General features: G+C 41.2%; 6 protein-coding genes across 7 annotated transcripts; 2 read left to right on the forward strand and 4 right to left on the reverse strand.

The window, feature by feature from the left end:
* Positions 1-194: 194 nt before the first annotated feature.
* On the forward strand, positions 195-1810 carry LOC112458754 (methyltransferase-like protein 5). Its single transcript, XM_025022530.1, has 5 exons — positions 195-448; positions 528-652; positions 724-871; positions 1052-1402; positions 1489-1810. Exons 1-5 carry the CDS (start codon positions 421-423, stop codon positions 1782-1784), a joined length of 948 nt encoding a protein of 315 aa, XP_024878298.1. The 5' UTR covers positions 195-420; the 3' UTR covers positions 1785-1810.
* LOC112458751 (putative aldehyde dehydrogenase family 7 member A1 homolog) lies at positions 1424-4328 on the reverse strand. The gene is made up of 9 exons (XM_025022526.1): positions 4075-4328; positions 3709-3925; positions 3391-3578; positions 3111-3310; positions 2921-3036; positions 2700-2828; positions 2535-2644; positions 2171-2431; positions 1424-2038 (listed from the first exon to the last, which is right to left on the reverse strand). Exons 1-9 carry the CDS (start codon positions 4234-4236, stop codon positions 1826-1828), a joined length of 1596 nt encoding a protein of 531 aa, XP_024878294.1. The 5' UTR covers positions 4237-4328; the 3' UTR covers positions 1424-1825.
* A 253-nt stretch (positions 4329-4581) lies between these two features.
* Positions 4582-9718, reverse strand: LOC112458746 (exportin-6-B). Its single transcript, XM_025022523.1, has 16 exons — positions 9411-9718; positions 9043-9246; positions 8770-8961; positions 8502-8661; positions 8163-8419; positions 7916-8079; positions 7534-7840; positions 7353-7445; positions 7109-7277; positions 6906-7044; positions 6448-6803; positions 6008-6335; positions 5590-5787; positions 5250-5522; positions 4989-5154; positions 4582-4929 (listed from the first exon to the last, which is right to left on the reverse strand). Exons 1-16 carry the CDS (start codon positions 9411-9413, stop codon positions 4852-4854), a joined length of 3087 nt encoding a protein of 1028 aa, XP_024878291.1. The 5' UTR covers positions 9414-9718; the 3' UTR covers positions 4582-4851.
* Positions 9719-10205: 487 nt separating this feature from the next.
* Positions 10206-12426, reverse strand: LOC112458788 (notchless protein homolog 1). The gene is made up of 6 exons (XM_025022590.1): positions 11969-12426; positions 11653-11892; positions 11312-11565; positions 10998-11235; positions 10692-10913; positions 10206-10619 (listed from the first exon to the last, which is right to left on the reverse strand). Exons 1-6 carry the CDS (start codon positions 12318-12320, stop codon positions 10480-10482), a joined length of 1446 nt encoding a protein of 481 aa, XP_024878358.1. The 5' UTR covers positions 12321-12426; the 3' UTR covers positions 10206-10479.
* A 57-nt stretch (positions 12427-12483) lies between these two features.
* LOC112458789 (GATOR complex protein NPRL2) lies at positions 12484-14399 on the forward strand. Of its 2 annotated transcripts, none has more exons than XM_025022591.1 (8): positions 12484-12682; positions 12759-12850; positions 12933-13089; positions 13154-13271; positions 13372-13606; positions 13676-13806; positions 13890-14059; positions 14132-14399. In XM_025022591.1, exons 1-8 carry the CDS (start codon positions 12572-12574, stop codon positions 14306-14308), a joined length of 1191 nt encoding a protein of 396 aa, XP_024878359.1. In that variant the 5' UTR covers positions 12484-12571; the 3' UTR covers positions 14309-14399. The 2 variants fall into 2 exon arrangements, with proteins under 2 accessions (XP_024878359.1, XP_024878360.1); XM_025022592.1 differs by having other exon boundaries at positions 12783-12850.
* Positions 14396-17214, reverse strand: LOC112458787 (cilia- and flagella-associated protein 45-like). The gene is made up of 6 exons (XM_025022589.1): positions 17040-17214; positions 16524-16928; positions 16036-16421; positions 15777-15909; positions 14878-15171; positions 14396-14655 (listed from the first exon to the last, which is right to left on the reverse strand). The coding sequence occupies exons 1-6, from the start codon at positions 17199-17201 to the stop codon at positions 14458-14460; spliced, it is 1578 nt and encodes a 525-aa protein (XP_024878357.1). The 5' UTR covers positions 17202-17214; the 3' UTR covers positions 14396-14457.
* Between the last annotated feature and the right edge of the window lie 24 nt (positions 17215-17238).

Raw genomic sequence — 17238 nt, forward strand, 5'->3', positions numbered from 1 at the left:
ACGCATGCGTGACGCGTGACGTTGTCGTTGGAGAGATTTCGGCGTGTTCCGGCGCCTCCTGGCGACATTTCACCGAATCTCGAGCCGCTCGAGCGAACACCGATGCCCTCTAGCGACGACGTCTCAACAACTAAACGCGGTCGCGGTCCATCATCGTTCCGCCGGTCACGTAGAGATGGCGGAATATCGTATGTCATAATGCACAAGTCAACCAATCACATGTTTAATATAAAAGATACAGCGATTAGCGATATTCCTTTTAAGATTATATTGAGTTTATCGTCTATTAGTTTACTATCATTAGGTCTATGCTTTCTGATGCTTTCCTGGGAAGAACAAGTTTTCACAAGTAATAATATAACCTGTGTACGCACGTCGCGTGGTGCGTTTCGTTGTTATTGAATTATTTGTGCGACGTTGATGGCTTTTTCGCAATCAAACTCAAGAGGTACGTCTAATGAGAATGCGATACCTTTTTATCTCACACTTTGCACATTTTTCAAATTTTTTACTTTGCTCGTTTGTAGAATTGCAGAATAGAAAAATCTTAGAGGAGCTGCAGCTGAAGAAGCAGATGCTTCTGAAGCAAGGAGTCGCGCCGACCTTGAACACGTCGTTAGGGGTCTCGTCGACTGGCTCCGCATCAAGTATAGTAAGTGTATTCTGTACAAGTTTTTTTATTATTATTTTGCTTTAGTATATTGATATACTGCTTCATTATAGACGGCAACGCAATCTAACGATGGCGTAGCGATAAGTGCGTCCCAAAGAGCAGCATTGCATAATGCACACGCAGCTTCGTTTGGTTATTTCGTTACGCAGGACTCTTCCTTCGGAAACCTGATATTACCGGTTCTCCCTAGATTTGACAATAAATAAGTCCACCTGTCCTGAACAATACTGATGTGTATAAACACGTAAATGTTACTAAAGACTATATACCAATAACATTAACGAGACTTTGTCGTCAAAGACGTAGAGAAATCGCCGTTTTATATAAACATCAGGTGTGACTGAAGATTCTGTTCAGAAGAGATCACAGTTGATAATCTTCTAATAATAATGGCTGGGCTTCGACTTGGTCAGTTGGAGGAGTATCTGCAGCAACTGGATGTCTTTGAAAAACCAAAAATCTCACTCGAGCAGTATGCCACCAGTGCGCATATTGCCTCGCATTTGTTGTACACCGCACAGTCACAGTTTGATGACATAAAGAGTAAAAGCATAGCGGATCTAGGCTCCGGATGTGGCACATTGTCGTTGGGTGCCAAAATGCTTGGTGCTGAATATGTAGTTGGATTCGAGATAGATTCCAACGCGGTTGATATACAGTACAGAAACTGCAGTGACATAGAACTCTTTGTCGAAATTGTGCAGTGTGACGTACTGCAATATTTACCAGGTATATCTATAACTATAAATGTACAATTATCTTTATGTATTATTTAATCAAGTAGATACAAATATGTAGCATTTCACGTTTTACAGGAAGATTTGAAAAATACTTTGATACTGTTATAATGAATCCACCTTTCGGCACCAAGAACAATCCCGGGATCGACATCAAGTTTCTGGAAACGGCAATCAAACTTTCGTCCAACGCGGTTTATTCTCTGCACAAGAGCAGCACGCGGGATTATGTTCTATCGAAAGCAACGCAGCTTGGTGCGAGAGGAACAGTGATAGCCGAGCTCAGATACGACCTGCCGAGGGCTTACAAGTTCCACAAGAAAGCGTCCGTCGACATTCAGGTGGATTTTATACGATTTGAATTAAAGCGCTGATTTGTTTTTGGAAAAAAAAAAAAAAACCTCGCCTATTGACGTTATTCAAATTTGATGCCCTGAGCCAGAGGTAGCTCGTTTCCGTAATTGATTGTGATGGTGGCACGCCGCATGTAATGTTTCCACGCGTCGCTTCCGCTCTCACGGCCTCCGCCCGTGGCCTTTTCACCACCAAACGCGCCGCCTATCTCAGCACCGCTGGTGCCGATGTTGACATTGACTATTCCGCAGTCTGATCCGTGAGGGCTAATCCACTGTGCGAGGAATTAAATTCGATAACGTAGCTCGAATATACTCGATCGTACGCTGTATATAAGTTTGCTCACACATAATGTGTTACATAACATTACGCATTTTCAACAATGTATTAGTTGTTATAAATTTACCTGAAATACATTTCCAATACTTTTAGTAAAGAGACTACTGCTCAGTCCTTGCTCTACGCCGTTGTTAAGATCGATAGCCTCCTCCAGAGAGTTTGCCTCCAAGATGTACACAATCGGAGCGAAAGTTTCTTGTTGCACCACTTCGGCACTAGCTGGTAAACCCGAGATGATCGTCGGCTCAACGTAAAAACCGGCTCGCTCTATTTGCTTTCCACCGAATTCTATCGTGCCACCGGCTTCTACAGCTTTCTGACATGCTGCCTGCAGCAAAAATTATCGGATTATCGAAAGTTCCCTCTCCATACGATTAATTTTTGACCAACACTTCGCTTAAAAGATAATTTTGTTAAATTGACGCACATACCTTATATGCATCAACTGCTGGCTGATTGTGCAACGGTCCATACAGCACACCGTCATCCAACGGGTCTCCGACTCGGTCCAATATGCTTTTATACGCCGTTTTCAATCTCCCTAAAAATTTGTACGTAACATGGGGGCGACTAGACATTTTCTTATTTATATTTACCTAGAACGTCGTCCTTTATCTTCTTATGTAATATTAATCTCCTGGTAGTGGTACATCTTTGTCCAGCTGTTCCAACGCATGAGAAGACCGCTGCTCTCACTGCCATTTCTAAATCGGCATCCTGTGCGACTGTCGACAAAGGAGAAACAGTTACAAACGCATGTGTTATCCATGGCATAGGTATAAGCGTTATAGAATTAACATTTTAAGGACGTACGCACCGATTAATGCGTTGTTACCACCGAGCTCCAGTAGAGATCTTCCAAATCTTTGCTGAATCTTGAGAGCTACTTGTCTTCCTACTTTCGTGCTTCCGGTGAACGAAATGAGAGGTACCCTAATGACAATCGTTACGGCCTGTTCAATACGCGATGTACGACATATTAATAGTAAATCTAGATCAAAACTGACCGTTTGTCGTTCACCAGAGTCTCTCCGACATCCGGCCCACCCGTGATCAAGGATGCGACGGAACCTGGGATACCGTTGCGCTCCAAGACGCTCGCGATTATTTTAGTAGTCGCGATGGCTACCAAAGGTGTGCTTGATGCTTCTTTCCAGACGACAGTGTTACCGCAGACCATAGCGATAGCGCTATTCCAGCCATATACCTGAGAGGCGGCGAGTCAGTAACGTGTTGTAAGCTGTAAAGCGAAGTGATATCGCAAGATTGTCTGGGAATGATATTCACCGCTATGGGAAAATTGAACGCGGAGATGACTCCGACTACGCCTAAAGGATTCCATTTTTCCAAGAGCGCGTGGTTCTTTCTCTCCGACGGGAATAGGCTGCCGGGTAACGTCCGCGACAACCCGACCGCATAATCGCATATATCGATGAATTCCTGGACCTCGCCTATGCCCTCCGTTAATATCTTTCCTACGGCATAATGCACTCTGCATTAATTATAAACAGATATATATATATATATATATCATAGACATTCCGATATACTGCACGTATAAGCTGTTATAGCGAGTACAATTTTAACGCTCATTGAGATAATTACCCATTTCCAAGGATACTAAACGTCCCAGCGGCTCCAAATATCTCCTGAGCTCGTCCCCAATTTGCCGTACGATGTCTCCCCTAGCCGGCATCGGGATAGATGCCCATTGTGGCCACGCTTTACGTGCTTCTGTTACAGCATTGCTAGCTTCCTGTGGCGTGGACTCGCGGACCTTCGCTATCACTTTGCCGGTCGCCGGCGATATTGATTCTACCAACTATATTTAACATGAATACGATTAATTGTACTTAATTATTTATTTTTCGGTGTTTACAATCATGCTACGTGATTTATAAAAGATTCCCTCCGGTTTCCATATTGTACTTTATATCTATCTCGATAAGACAAGCGATTAACGTTACTTACCTTGCCAGAACCACCCCACCTTCCATCGTAGAGGCCGGGATTTTCAACGTTGATACCTAATTGTTTTAAAAATCCATACTTTGGATCGGTCACCAAGTGTCTCGTCATTTGGACGTGGGATTGGGAAATGTAGCAATTACTTTTTCTCAACAAATGTGACATTGTCGGTCGCTTGTTACTGACTAATTCGTTGACTTCGCGTCAAGACGCAAGTCAATAAATAGCTCGGGTTATCAGTGGCGTTGTTTATCGAGAGAAAGAGAGGGAGAGAAGAAAGACGATAAGGATACGCAGATATCTTACTTAGCGCCGTATCTGAACACACAACACTAATAACAATAAAGAAATGGTGCGCTATTAGAAACTTGTTTGAATCTTTGTGATAAAGCGTAAACATATTAGCTGTATTTTTATCCGTTTTACTAGAGGCAATTACTTCTATAAGATTTAAAGCCATAGATAACACACGGAAAATTTTGCCATCTACTGTAAAAATATACACGGTTGTAGACATATAAAAAAAGGCGTTTTATTCGCAATAATAACATTTACAACATCACAAGAGGATGGTGCGGCAGTGGTATACACAGAATGGTAAATGTTTACAAAAGGTTTGTCTTTTTTCGTTACAGTTAATGTCTCTTGTATCTCATGTATCTGTATCTATCTAGAGGCACTCGGGAGAGATTCGATGGAAATGTTAATTTTATTTAAATGCCACAAAAGTCTTATGGAATAATTTCATCGTGAATTCCCTCTCAAATTACAATTCATGCTTCAACCCGGTCTACACAGCTGGTAACACCTTAAATCTGAAATGAGCTGGAGCACTGATCTGGTCAAAGTAGGTTGATCCTAAAAATGATGTGTTTAAAAGTTTTATGCGTTGATGGACTTCCAAAGATACAACATACCGTGGATTTATCAAAGTTTCCTAGCAAAGTGGCTCTTTGCATATCGTCTACGCCTTCGCAAGTTGCCAAAAATGTTGGCAAAAAGTGGTTAAAAAACCAACCTATATTAACAGATGCTAGACTATGAATAGCCGCAGCTATTTCATCTGCCAACAAGTTGTGGGACCTGTATAAATCAAATGAGACATACATAATAAAACACATATTATTATTAATATATAATATACGTTATCAAAATAAAAATAATACTGAGATACTCACTGTTGAAATAAAACTGTGAACAACGCCATTAGAAATCTCTCGAGAAGATGAACTTTGAATACGGGTCGTTGATAAAGTCGCCATCTGATATTTAATTGTTCGAGACTCTGCAAGCTCTGTCGGAATATATTGACGTCTGACTGAAGTAGAGCTTGACCAAAAGCCTCTAAAATTGCTACTAATTCTTCTTTGTGCTCAGGTTCGTCGTCAGGAAATACAAGAGTCAGTAGTACCGAGGCCTTATAGAAATATTGCCACCGATGCATAAGAATACTAAAAATTAATGCAAAGATTATAATATTTATGCAAAAATATGATATGTCTACTACCAACATATTACCTGTGAAAGAGCTTTAGTAAAACTAACGTCGTATCCGGATGAGCACTTGGGTTGCTTCCAACAGCAGGCCATACTTGACCCAAACATAGATTCGTTATCGAGGGAACAAACGCTTTAAATGCATTGCTGGGTGCTGATACGACAAGTATCAAAATTTCCAATAACTGATCCAACGCTGGACCAGCAGAAATATTTTCCCTATGAATGAGACAATTAATATTTTGTTAAAACTGTAACATTTTAATGTTTAGAACGTAATATGATTTTTGTCATTGTTAAGAGTATACATGTAACAGTCATACAAATTTTGCAGTTCTTTTGCTAACCAAAATTTTGATTTCAACTCCAAACTCTCCAGAAAAATTTAATCTAATGAATTAAACAGTTTTGCCTTCGTATCACAATACTTTGTACAAACCTGGTATAAAGTTGCAGCATGCCTTGAACTGCGTTTTGCATAAATTCGGAGCCCAGTTGTTGTTGTAATACTGAAAATGCCGAATGTAGGAAGCTAAGTAACAATTCGCATATACTCTGGCACCTTATCACACAAGACAATAATTCTAATGTCCTGTTTATGATTGATTCGAGACACGAGTGCAACATCTTCTTTATAGTCGTAGATGATGACGCGCAATCTTCTAGTAGCTGAGTCAGTGGCATTATCGTCATCGAAATTGTCGATTCTGAAGGCACTGGTTGTCCTTGCATACCCAGAGGTGCTGACAGAGCTAATATCATAGTATCTAGACATAAAATATTTTCAATTTATATGTATATATATATATATATATATTGTTAAAGAATAGAACGGTTAAATAGACAGTTGCAGAAGTTTACAAAGTAATAATAGCTTACCCAACAACCTTTGCCTCGTTGCTGCATCACCAGGTGGTAATATAATCCCGTTTATCAATGCTCTACGTAGAACTTTAATCGTATCTGATTTCAAGTACGGATACGTGCCCATAGAAATTAGATTCCTGAAAGTCGGTTGGTCCCATAAGATGGGCTTTAAAATGGCGGTGATACTTTGAAAAAGATGAATGGCAGAGTGGATGAGATTTGGAGGAGGCGGATGGTCGCAGGACGCGGTATACGTCGTTGCCCAAAGACACGAATCGATGCAACGCTGACAGAGCGTTTCCTTAGCCTTCGGTCTTCTGGCTATCCAATGACACCATGCTTGAAGAGAAGCCAAAAGCTGTGAATGTCTAACAGCGCGAATCAATACATAACGAGTACGTACATGTCACGGCATATCATTGATCGCTTTTACATGCTTAAAAACATGTACATAACAGCTAGGTACTTACACTTCTATGAGATCTATTACGATAGCGGCTGGTTGTATCGCTGCTTTATACAGCTGATTATCTCTCGCAAACATACACGCCTCTAGAGTTTGTGACACAACTTCTTCGGCTAAACCTTGATCGATGTTTGCTTGATCTCCTATTGACACGGATAATTATATTTTCTGTAATCGAAAACTAATAAAAATCGCTCGATTGCTTACCGATGAAAAGGGAATATAGCCTGGTTAAAGCTTGCGTAATCGATGCTAGATCTCTCAGATGTGCATGCACATTTGATGCCTCTGCATCATTTAATAAAATAACTCGGCCATTAGCGACTGCCGCGCCTAATTCACCAAAAACGATTAATCCTTCTCTCCACGAACGGTACTAAAAAAAATTAAATCCAATATTATGAATGCTTTCATAATATAGCGTCAAGACATTCCGCCACGTAGAAATTACCAATAACGTAAATATCGGGATAGGTGAAATGTCAGCAATCTTTGCCAAACATTCTATATTGCACCTTAGAAAATGTTGCCATTCTGTTTCTTCCTGAAAAGAGAGATCGAGAGATCGTGAGACATTACACACATGATTATTGATTTTAATCAAGAGTTTAAGAGTTTATGATTAAACTTACATTCTCGTCCAAATTTTCCGTGTCGAGATCTCTCAATACCCGAGCGTTCAATTTAAAACTCATTTTTTGTAAGATCCGCTCGGCGAGAGCTAAGGCGACGGCAGAGTATCGCGACTGAGTGCTCTCCAAAAGAGTGGTCCAAACATCTAGACAACGCAGATATCCGTTTACAGTAGAAGCTTGCTGGAATGTATGATGGCACAGTACTTCCAATAATGTATTTACTGGAAACTTTGAGCTTGACTCCATCTTTTTCATGTGATTCGTTATAAACAATTGCAAAAACTCGGTCATTTTTTCCATGTAGCTGAAAGAACGCATTTTATTTCGCACGTTGAAAACATTTCAAAATTCTTCGTACTTGAACGCATTTGATTCATACCTCTCCTCTACCGAGTCCAGACGTTCCATTAACTGGAATAAACCAACGCCATTCTGAAATATCTCCAGTAACAATGTATCAGTCTCGTCGGGTGAGAATGGTCTGTATAAAAGTTCATGGATTGTAGTCAAAGCTTGAACGGCCATCTCAATTTGCTTGCCATTCTGTGGAAACGTTAACAAATGTATAGTTGGTCTCATCTGCTACTGCACGCTTCTGCATTCTTCTCACGAAAGTATAATCCTACCATCGCATCGTGGTATTTGGCACATGTAAAAATGGCATCTATCAAGTTACTGGAGATACTGCCCGACACGTCTATCCAACTAAACAGGTGCGCCAGAACTTCAAGAGTAGCTGTGCAAACTTCACTCGTTCCCGTTGCTAATCCCTCGACGTCCAGCACCGCTCGCGCAGGTGCAAGACTTTGTCCGCTGGTAGGTGACGGAGGTGGTGTCACGGTCCCAGAACGGCTTTGCACGTTTGTAGTTTCTTTCAGAAGAACTTTTAGAAGCAACAAAGTGAGAGATTTTAAGATATTATTTGCGATATGATGTTCGTAAGACGTAAACTTGATAATACGTACCTGTAAGTGTATCCAAAGTCAGAGGCACTTGTGCACTTAACAGCCTGAATAGCTCGCTTTTCCTGTGCATTGGTAAATCCTCTCTCGGCGTGGCTAGTTCCTCCGAAGCTGTTCTCAAATATACAAGTCCCAGCAGTCTTGTGTGTTTGTGGCCCAACAGCTGTTTCACAGAAATCCGAGTATTATAGACAGAGTCAAATGCATATACGTCCCATACATACATACATACATTACAATTAAATATATAGGACATTCTCTGTTGACAAACCTGTAAAATATTAGAGTAAAAATCCGGATAGAAATGCGGCCAGTCGTGTCTCGCTATGTCCACTACCAGTTTCACTACTTTGTTCCTCACAAAGGATGCGACGTCCCTCTCTAGCGACAGGGTGTACAAGGTGGATCTTGTGAGAGCCCTGTCTTCCCACGGGAGGATGGGCCACCTCCTGCCGATGGTCGTCTAACAATAATAAGTCAAATAATTCAGACTGACACGGAGAAGCGTTACATCTATATCTGCGAAGGAAGCTCGCACACGTACCTCCAGAGTGGACAGAGCGAACATACTGACGTAGTGGTTGCTCGTGGAGGACAAGAAATGCAGACACGGCTTCCAGGAATCGATCTGCCCGGCGAACTCCTGGAAGCTGCGCTCGATCGTGCGCTTCCTCTCGTTCGTCGTCTCCGGGCAGAAGAACTCTGTCATGAGCTGTTCGAGATTCTGCAGCGCGGCCGCATCGTCGTCCTGAAAATGTTCGCACACACATTTCGCAAATCTTCTTTCCACCTTTACCACGTTTCACCAACTCCGGCGCGATGTCCCGCGACAAAACGAGACACGGGCGTGCCGTGTCCTCTTTCTATCGCGGTCCGCGGATACAGCGAGAAAGATCATTCGTATCTCTTTACCATGGTAGCCTCCTAGGGAGATGGTCGCACCAGGTCGCACCGCGATAAAAATGCAGTGTAAATATACAAAACGAGGGAGGTTAGATCCTTCACTTGTCAGACGTCATCTTTCAACACCAGTTTAGAGTTTAGACGTCCGGGGGCCCAGGATCCTCTGGAGAGTACTCTGGTGTTCTGGACGTGGGATCTCCTTCGGGGCCAGTGGTGTCTGGTCACTGGTGCGCACTAGTGCGCAGTCGCGTGCGGAGCACATTCGCCGCTCGCACTTCGTTCGGGGGATGGGGCTATAGGACTGCTATCAATCAGCGGAGATTCGCGCGACAACTGGATAGGAGCAGGATCACCTGATTATAGAATAGAGCATCCTTAAAAATAATTTAAAAGATATGCTTATATCGACATGCTTCTGTATATTTTGACACTTTTTTGTCTATCGATTTAATTTTTATAATCTCGGATCAAGTTTACATATTGCTATATTATGATATCAGATATCAATGTTGTCGTCAGCTTTCGACACGTATCTTTAAAATAGTAAGATAATAAACGCGTATATATTCTTGATATATGTACATATAGGACATATTAAAATAGTTTTTATTTTTTGACACGTAATTGTTTCAAAGAGCTGCATTTTTATGGTATATCTCATGCAAATTTGCCTAAAGTCAAGTAGAATATTTAAAATACGGTTTTGTTCGACTTCGAAGAGGAAAATATATGCAGGTTTAAACTATTACTCTCGCATGTATGTACGTACGTACGGCGGGTTGCCGTTCCACAGGCGCGTTACGCTTATGCACGGTCGATCGACTAATAATATTATATATAGTGCACAGAGAAATTTGGATTTGAAGTTCAATCATAAAAAAATCAATTGTTTCACGTGTATTTATTTATATAAGGCTGTTAATCTTTATAAAAATTATCAAGTTTTTAATCCAGGCTTAATAACATTATCAGTTGATATGTAATAATAATAATAATAATAACTTGTATAAAAAACAAGTGAGATAAAAACACACAACTTTCTTACAACGTTATTTACTTGAATAATATGTATGTATATTCAATTTTGCCACAGTCGCAAAACTTTATCTTTCCCACCTGAAGCGACTCGTAGACCATCGGGTGACCAGTCAACCGCATAAACTTCATCAGCGTGACCAGGTAAATCCTGGCTTAATTTTTTAGTTTTTATGCTCCAAACTGTAAGAAGGATTATGTTACTCTCTTTCAACTGTTCTAAATAAACACAAGTTTTCATACGCCTGCATTTACCTTTTAAAGTTGAATCCGCGCTACCGCTAACCAGCAGACGAGAGTCAGCGCTCCATGCTATCGAATAAATCGCTTGAACGTGACCTCTTAGCGAAGCGATATACGTGCCGGTATTAGATTCCCATAATTTAATGGATTTGTCGAAGGATGCTGACGCAATCATACGACCATCCGGCGAGAATTTAACATCGTTGATAAGTTGCTGGTGGCCAGTCATTCTTGCTGAAAAATTCATTTCCGCGATATGTTTTTTATTCTTACTTACGTGCGTGACTTACGTGTACTTAAAGACCACATGCAACGTACCAATAGGTTTCTTCTCCCTTTCTGGCTTCCACAGGAATAATGTGAAATCATCAGATCCAGATACAAGTCTCTCTTCACCTACAGCGTCATATTGCTTTCTTGCGTATTCCAATGGACTGTCCGTTTGATTTGCACGCGATCCCACGTGGAAAGGACCGGTCCTGAGCACGTAATCGACATTTAAGGCCAAAGTGTTGACCCAATGAGCGTGGCCTTCCAAGGTTCTACACAATACACCCTGAAATTGACTTAATCAGTTGGAAATGTAACAGAATGCTTTCAACAGACGACGTTCAACTGCTCGATATACGTACGTCTTCCGCTCTCCACACTTTAATAGTTCTGTCTTGAGAGGCAGAATAAATAAGACCATTTCCACCCCACTTGAGACAAGTAACACTTTTTGTGTGACCGGACAAAACTCGACAGGTTTGTGCTCTCTTGGTGTCCCAAATTCGTATGTCGGTGTCCTTGGACGAACTCGCTAAATACAGGCACTCTGGATTCTTATGATAGGGTTCCCAGCACAGAGACGTCACCCACATTTTGTGTCCTGCCATGGCTTTTCCTATTTGACAAACGTGAAAAAAAAAAGACTATATTCTTGCCTAGGGAGAAAACACAAGTTTGATGAATATACTTTTTAGATCTCTACCCCGTTGTTTGCCAGTGTTGGGATCCCATAAGTAAATCGATCCATTTTTACAGGCAGAAGCCAGCTTAGTGCCACAGGGTGACCAGGAAATACACAAGACCCAGTGTCTGTGCCCCTCACACGTGTAATGCGGCGTTTGCGTGTAGATGTCCCACAATCTGACCGTTGTGTCACCGGAACCGCTGGCTAGATGCTTGCCATCCGGTGAAAACGCAACGGATATAACGGCTTCCTTGTGACCTATAGAAGAGAACGAAAGTTTACAAAATAATCATTTTTCATTGGATATATTCATTGAACGGCGGCTGCCAGTGACCTTCTAAGGATCCGGTGCATCTCGTGACAGCTCTGACTTTAAATACCGCTTGCGGCTGATATACAATCTCCACAACGTCCTCGCTGATGCTGAAATCCTTGCCAACATACTTCTCCAATACGTCCGTGACTTCTACATTGTTCACGTAAAATGCTAGGGGCAACGGCTCCTCTTGCTGCAGCAGAGCATTGCAAATTGCTTGCAGTTTATCCACCGTGATATCAACCGGCAGGTCCAACAAGCCACCAGGTAGAACTTGGCCAGTGTCAGATTTGAAACGAGATAGAACTCTCTTGACCTCGGTGTCCGCCGGAGCGGCGTCGGTCTCGTCGTCAAGTTTTCTTTTACTCATCTCGTAAAATCACTAAATTAAAACAAGATGTACATATGCCTCTGTATGCCTCGTCGGCCTCGTCGTTCGAGCTCCGGCACGCTTTCCACCATGTGCTCGAGCTCGAGCTCTCGAGCTCGATTTTAGTTCGCTTGCACGTGTTTAAGGTTATTAGATGGCAGCAGTGCGCAGTGCCGATTTGACGTTTCAATCAAAAGTTTAAATGACGCCGGACGCAATACAATCTCAGTAAAAAGACAGAGAGACACACAATGGCATCCGTTTCGTTGGAAAGTGTCGGGGACAAGGAACAAGAGGATCCGATTCGATGCATATTTTTTGCCGAATTTCACCATATAGCGGGACCCAAAATTACATGCCAGGTTAGGGTAGCATGCATCAAGTGCAAGTGATTAAACATTTCATTTGTGACTTATTGTTAGTTGCGTTATTTTACAGGTACCTGACAATTACATATCTAAGGACATATTCGACAATGTCAGTGTTTACATCATACCAAAGGCGCAATTACAAAGAAGTACCATTACAATGTAAGTCAAGGTACTTGAAGCTGCGAAAGTTAACTGGTCGATTCTCCTATGTTTCGTCTTTAAGAATTTTTTTTTCCTCCAGCACGTTAAAGGACTATAAGATTTTGGGCTTCCCCGTGAAGATTGACGATAAGAAATACGCAAGAAATGCGTTTTATTTCAACTTGTGTTTTGTCTGTGATGCGAATGCTCGTACTGTCCATTATGAGCCAGTGGTCAAGAAGATGTCGGATTTCTTGGTAAATTTTTAATATTTAAAAAAGTATAGCGATTTATATGTACTGATTTTCACGTGATTATCAGATGGCTTTGGAAATAGAAAATTGCTTTCTATCTGCCTCGGATGACAAGACCAGACTGGCGGAGATGCTCGCTCAAGTCATGCAGGATTTGAATATGCACAAAATGTGTACATTGACTGGTAGGTTTCATAGATATATATATATATATATATATATATATATATATATAATATTTAAAATGTCTTATCTCGTGATATATTACATGTAATATCTTGTTAGAGGGAACAATGACATCACATTTGAAAGTTGTGAGATTAGCGCCTGAGCCAAAGCCAGTTCTCGATCATCAGGTACCAATATTTTTGGAAGACAAAGAGTCATTTCAGTGCGATCAATGGGATTTGACTACGCAACAAGTGTTACCTTACATCGATGGTTTTAATCATGTGGCGCGCATAGCGGCTGAGGCCGACGTGGAGAATAATTTGGTCAAAAGCTGCGTGCAAAATCTTGTGTACGAGATATTTGTACGAGAGATACCATTCCCTTAATCGATTGTATTATATAAGAGACATTTTTGCAGATATTATGGGGTTGTAACTTTGATCCCAATATTTCAATATAGTAACGTCTATGCCGTAACTCCAAAATTAAGAAAATTACCGGACGACCTAAAATTACAGGAAAGGTGTATAGCGTACGCTTCCAAGTTAGGTAAATGATCGTTTCTCGAACGTAATGATTATTACGTTTAACACCGCGATTAAATTTATTGATGGTTTTTTGTTTCTTTATAGCTAGACAACCGGCGTTTTTTAGAGATATATACCGTATGTATTCGAGTATGACTTACGGCGTCAGTATGAAAGACTTGTGCCAACGTCTCAATCCACAGAACCTAAGAATAAATGAGAGAAGGCTGGTACAATTTGGTTTGATCGAGGGGCTTATTAGAAGGGTGTACAATGTGAGTAGCTTTCGGGCGTTGCATTATAAGCCGCACTGTATAGCGGTATATTAATTGAATCTTTTCTTATAGTATCCTGTACTTCTTCCTGGTGCATCTTGCAGCGAAGAAGCAAAAAATAATCCAATTTATAAGTATTTCACAGGCACGTACAGCCTCGATGAAATATGCTGTAGCACGGGCCAGTCCGCCGCGCAAATTGAAGATCTCATCGAGCGCGATGCAAACGTTCTAATGATATGGAAGTGATGTGTCGCAGAGACTTAAAAGACTGTAAAACTAGACAATTTTCTATAAACTTGTTACATCTATGTAAAAAAATTATATATGTATATATGTATATTATACTTTTTTATTTCTCTTAATTTTCTTTTTCACACGCAGTCTGATCAAATAACTCATTGAATAGTTTCGATCATCCGTTTCACTTCGTTAATATAAATATCAGGGACTTTGTTCTCTCTCATTTCTTGGTACTTTCGTTCCATTGCATCTTGTAATTTCTTCTTACGCATCGCAGTTTCAGCACGTATTGCCAAGCCTTCTTCAAACATTTTTTGCCGTTCAGCAATGCGCTCTCGTTCCTTTTCATTTACCTATCCAAGCGAAATAGAATAATACATATAATGTACGATAAGACACATATATATTGTACTAATGTACATAATCTACAATGTTATATACACATATATAACTATATAAAAGAATATATTTATAATTGAGAACAGAATGATATATCCCTCTCTAATATATATACTTATATAATTGTGCATACTAATGCATTAACATTGTTTCAGGTGAAGACTAATGATACAAACCTGCTTTAATATTTCACTGCGATGAATTTGAGCCTGCTGTTGCTTTTGTCCAAGTTCCTTCTTTTCTCTACAAAAAGCTGCTTTTTGCACACGTGCACGCCTCTCGAATTCCCGCCTCTCTCGCTCGATCTCGATGGCTTGCATTATTCGCTTATTGTTTATTTGTTCCTCCCTTTGTCTCTGAAGAATCTTTTGAGCCTCCACTTTCTTTAAAGCTTCTTCCTTCTCTTTTCGTCTCCATTCCCGTTCTACCTCTTCCTGAACCCGAGCCGCATTGATTTCATCAATTTGCGCCTGCAAATTTATTGTCGCACGTTGCTTACAGTTAAAACTATAGTAACTTATAATCCTTTAATTAAATGTTTCTTTAAAACATCAATAAATTATGACATAATAAATACATCCTAAAAATAGGCATTATTAGAAATAACAGGAACAGTTTATAACGTTCAACGTACAGTAATTGTTTTAATTGCGAAAAGAATTCATTACAGTGTAATAACATATAGCATATGGCACTTAATACTTTATCAAGTGCCACAAATAACCACGCAATAAGAAAAAAATACGATAAAAAAAAAACGCGAAGCGCAATTTCGAAAGAAGAACACATTGTAGATAGCGAGACCTGACGTGGCGCTCGTGGATTCATTGACCCTCGACAACAGGTAGTTGAGACACGCAAGGACGTATGTAGGTAATTATAGAAGTAAATGGAACGATACGCGCAACGCGACATGATGTATTGCGTAAATTATTGCATTTTCATTAGCGGAAAAATTTATGATCTTGCGACGTACTTATTGTTGGTAAAATCCCATTCCTTGTGGTATATTGCTGTCTAGCGTAACTTCTAGATACACTTACGTAGCGAATCAATCAAGTTCGATATTCAATACCTGAAGCTCGTGCGTCTGCACCGTTCGCATCGCTACTCTGGTTTTTTCTCGTTCTTTTCTCAATCTCTCTAATTTCTGCTCTTCCATCTTTTTGGCCTCTCTCTCTTCTTTCATTCGATGATAGTTTTGTATCCTGAAAAGTTAAATTTAATAAAAATTATATTTTTTCCAAGGAAAGATACCAAGGTCGAGATAGTTCCAAGCAGGTAATTTTAAAAACTATAATAAATGATTTGAAATGATTTTTGATAAAACACACCTTATATCTATAATTTTGTTTTCCTCTTGTTCCATAGCCTTGAAATGTTTCAGTTGCTCGTTTCCTTCCGCAAGTTCCTGCCGCACTTTAGCATTTTCAGCCTCTTTGTTGCGCAGCTTCTCGATCTCATCTTGCTGCCACGCGATATTATTTAAATTGATGAGCCGGCTTTCCTCCTGCTTCTTCTCAAACTCGAGTACCCGCTGCTCCTCGTTTTCCACGATCTGCTCCTTCAGGATCTTGGCGAATCGCAGCCTCTTGGCCGCCTCCTCCTGTTCCTTTCGCGACTCTTCCTTGATCGCCCATCTCCTCTCGTCTTCCATCATGTCGTGCAGCCGTTTCTCCTCCTCGAGAAGCTCCTGTTCCATCAGCTTCTTTTCCGCGATCTGCAAATGAATAGCTAAATGTACATGTACACGAAAATTGGGCATTATATAGACGTTACGTCATATATGCGGAATTCCGTTGCAATGTCAGTGCAGGTTTACTTGGGCGTCGCGAATAGCTCGGCATTTGGTCTCAAGGATGAGCCGCGTGCACTTCTGTATCTCTTCCTCCTGCTCCAGACGCATGTTGTACGCCCGCTCGAGGATGTGCCGTGTCCTCCTTCTTGCCTCCTCCTCGATCTCCCTCGTTCTCGGATCCTTCTCGCGACTCTTCTTCATGTCCATCATGCGGATTGCCTCTTTCCGTGCCGCGCTTTCCTTCGTCAGTCTCTCCCTCTCCTTCGCCGCGGCCTCCGCAGTCGTTTGTCTCTCTTCCTTTGTGATTACGCGGCTGCGTTCTTTCAGGTCCTCATACTCCTTCCTCGTCATGATCTTCGGATAGACCATAGGCTCCTTCGAGGGAATCAGATATTTCCTCGTGCCGCTTTTATCCCTTATTCTGTCGACCTACCATCATCAACAACATTTTATAATATACAATTATTTTTAACTTACAGATGAATTTAAATGGAGACACATCCCGCTTTTCCTCAGGAACAGGGTGTAAACTGCGTTTACCTCTTTTCCTTCGTACGCGCTATTCCTCTTCAGATGAATCGGCCTGTCTCCGAGCGTACGGTCGCACGCCGAGCCTGATGGAAATCTGGAGTCGCCGCGATACTCCAAGTTGCTGGATCTCGTTTTCCGCACCACGGTGGTCTTGGTCGACATGACGTGCATATATGTACGTGCCGGGATTACCGGAATACCGCGTCTT

The sequence above is a fragment of the Temnothorax curvispinosus genome, unplaced genomic scaffold (assembly GCF_003070985.1).
Source record: "Temnothorax curvispinosus isolate PA1 unplaced genomic scaffold, ASM307098v1 QBEX01009183.1, whole genome shotgun sequence".
Lineage (NCBI taxonomy): Eukaryota > Metazoa > Arthropoda > Insecta > Hymenoptera > Formicidae > Temnothorax > Temnothorax curvispinosus.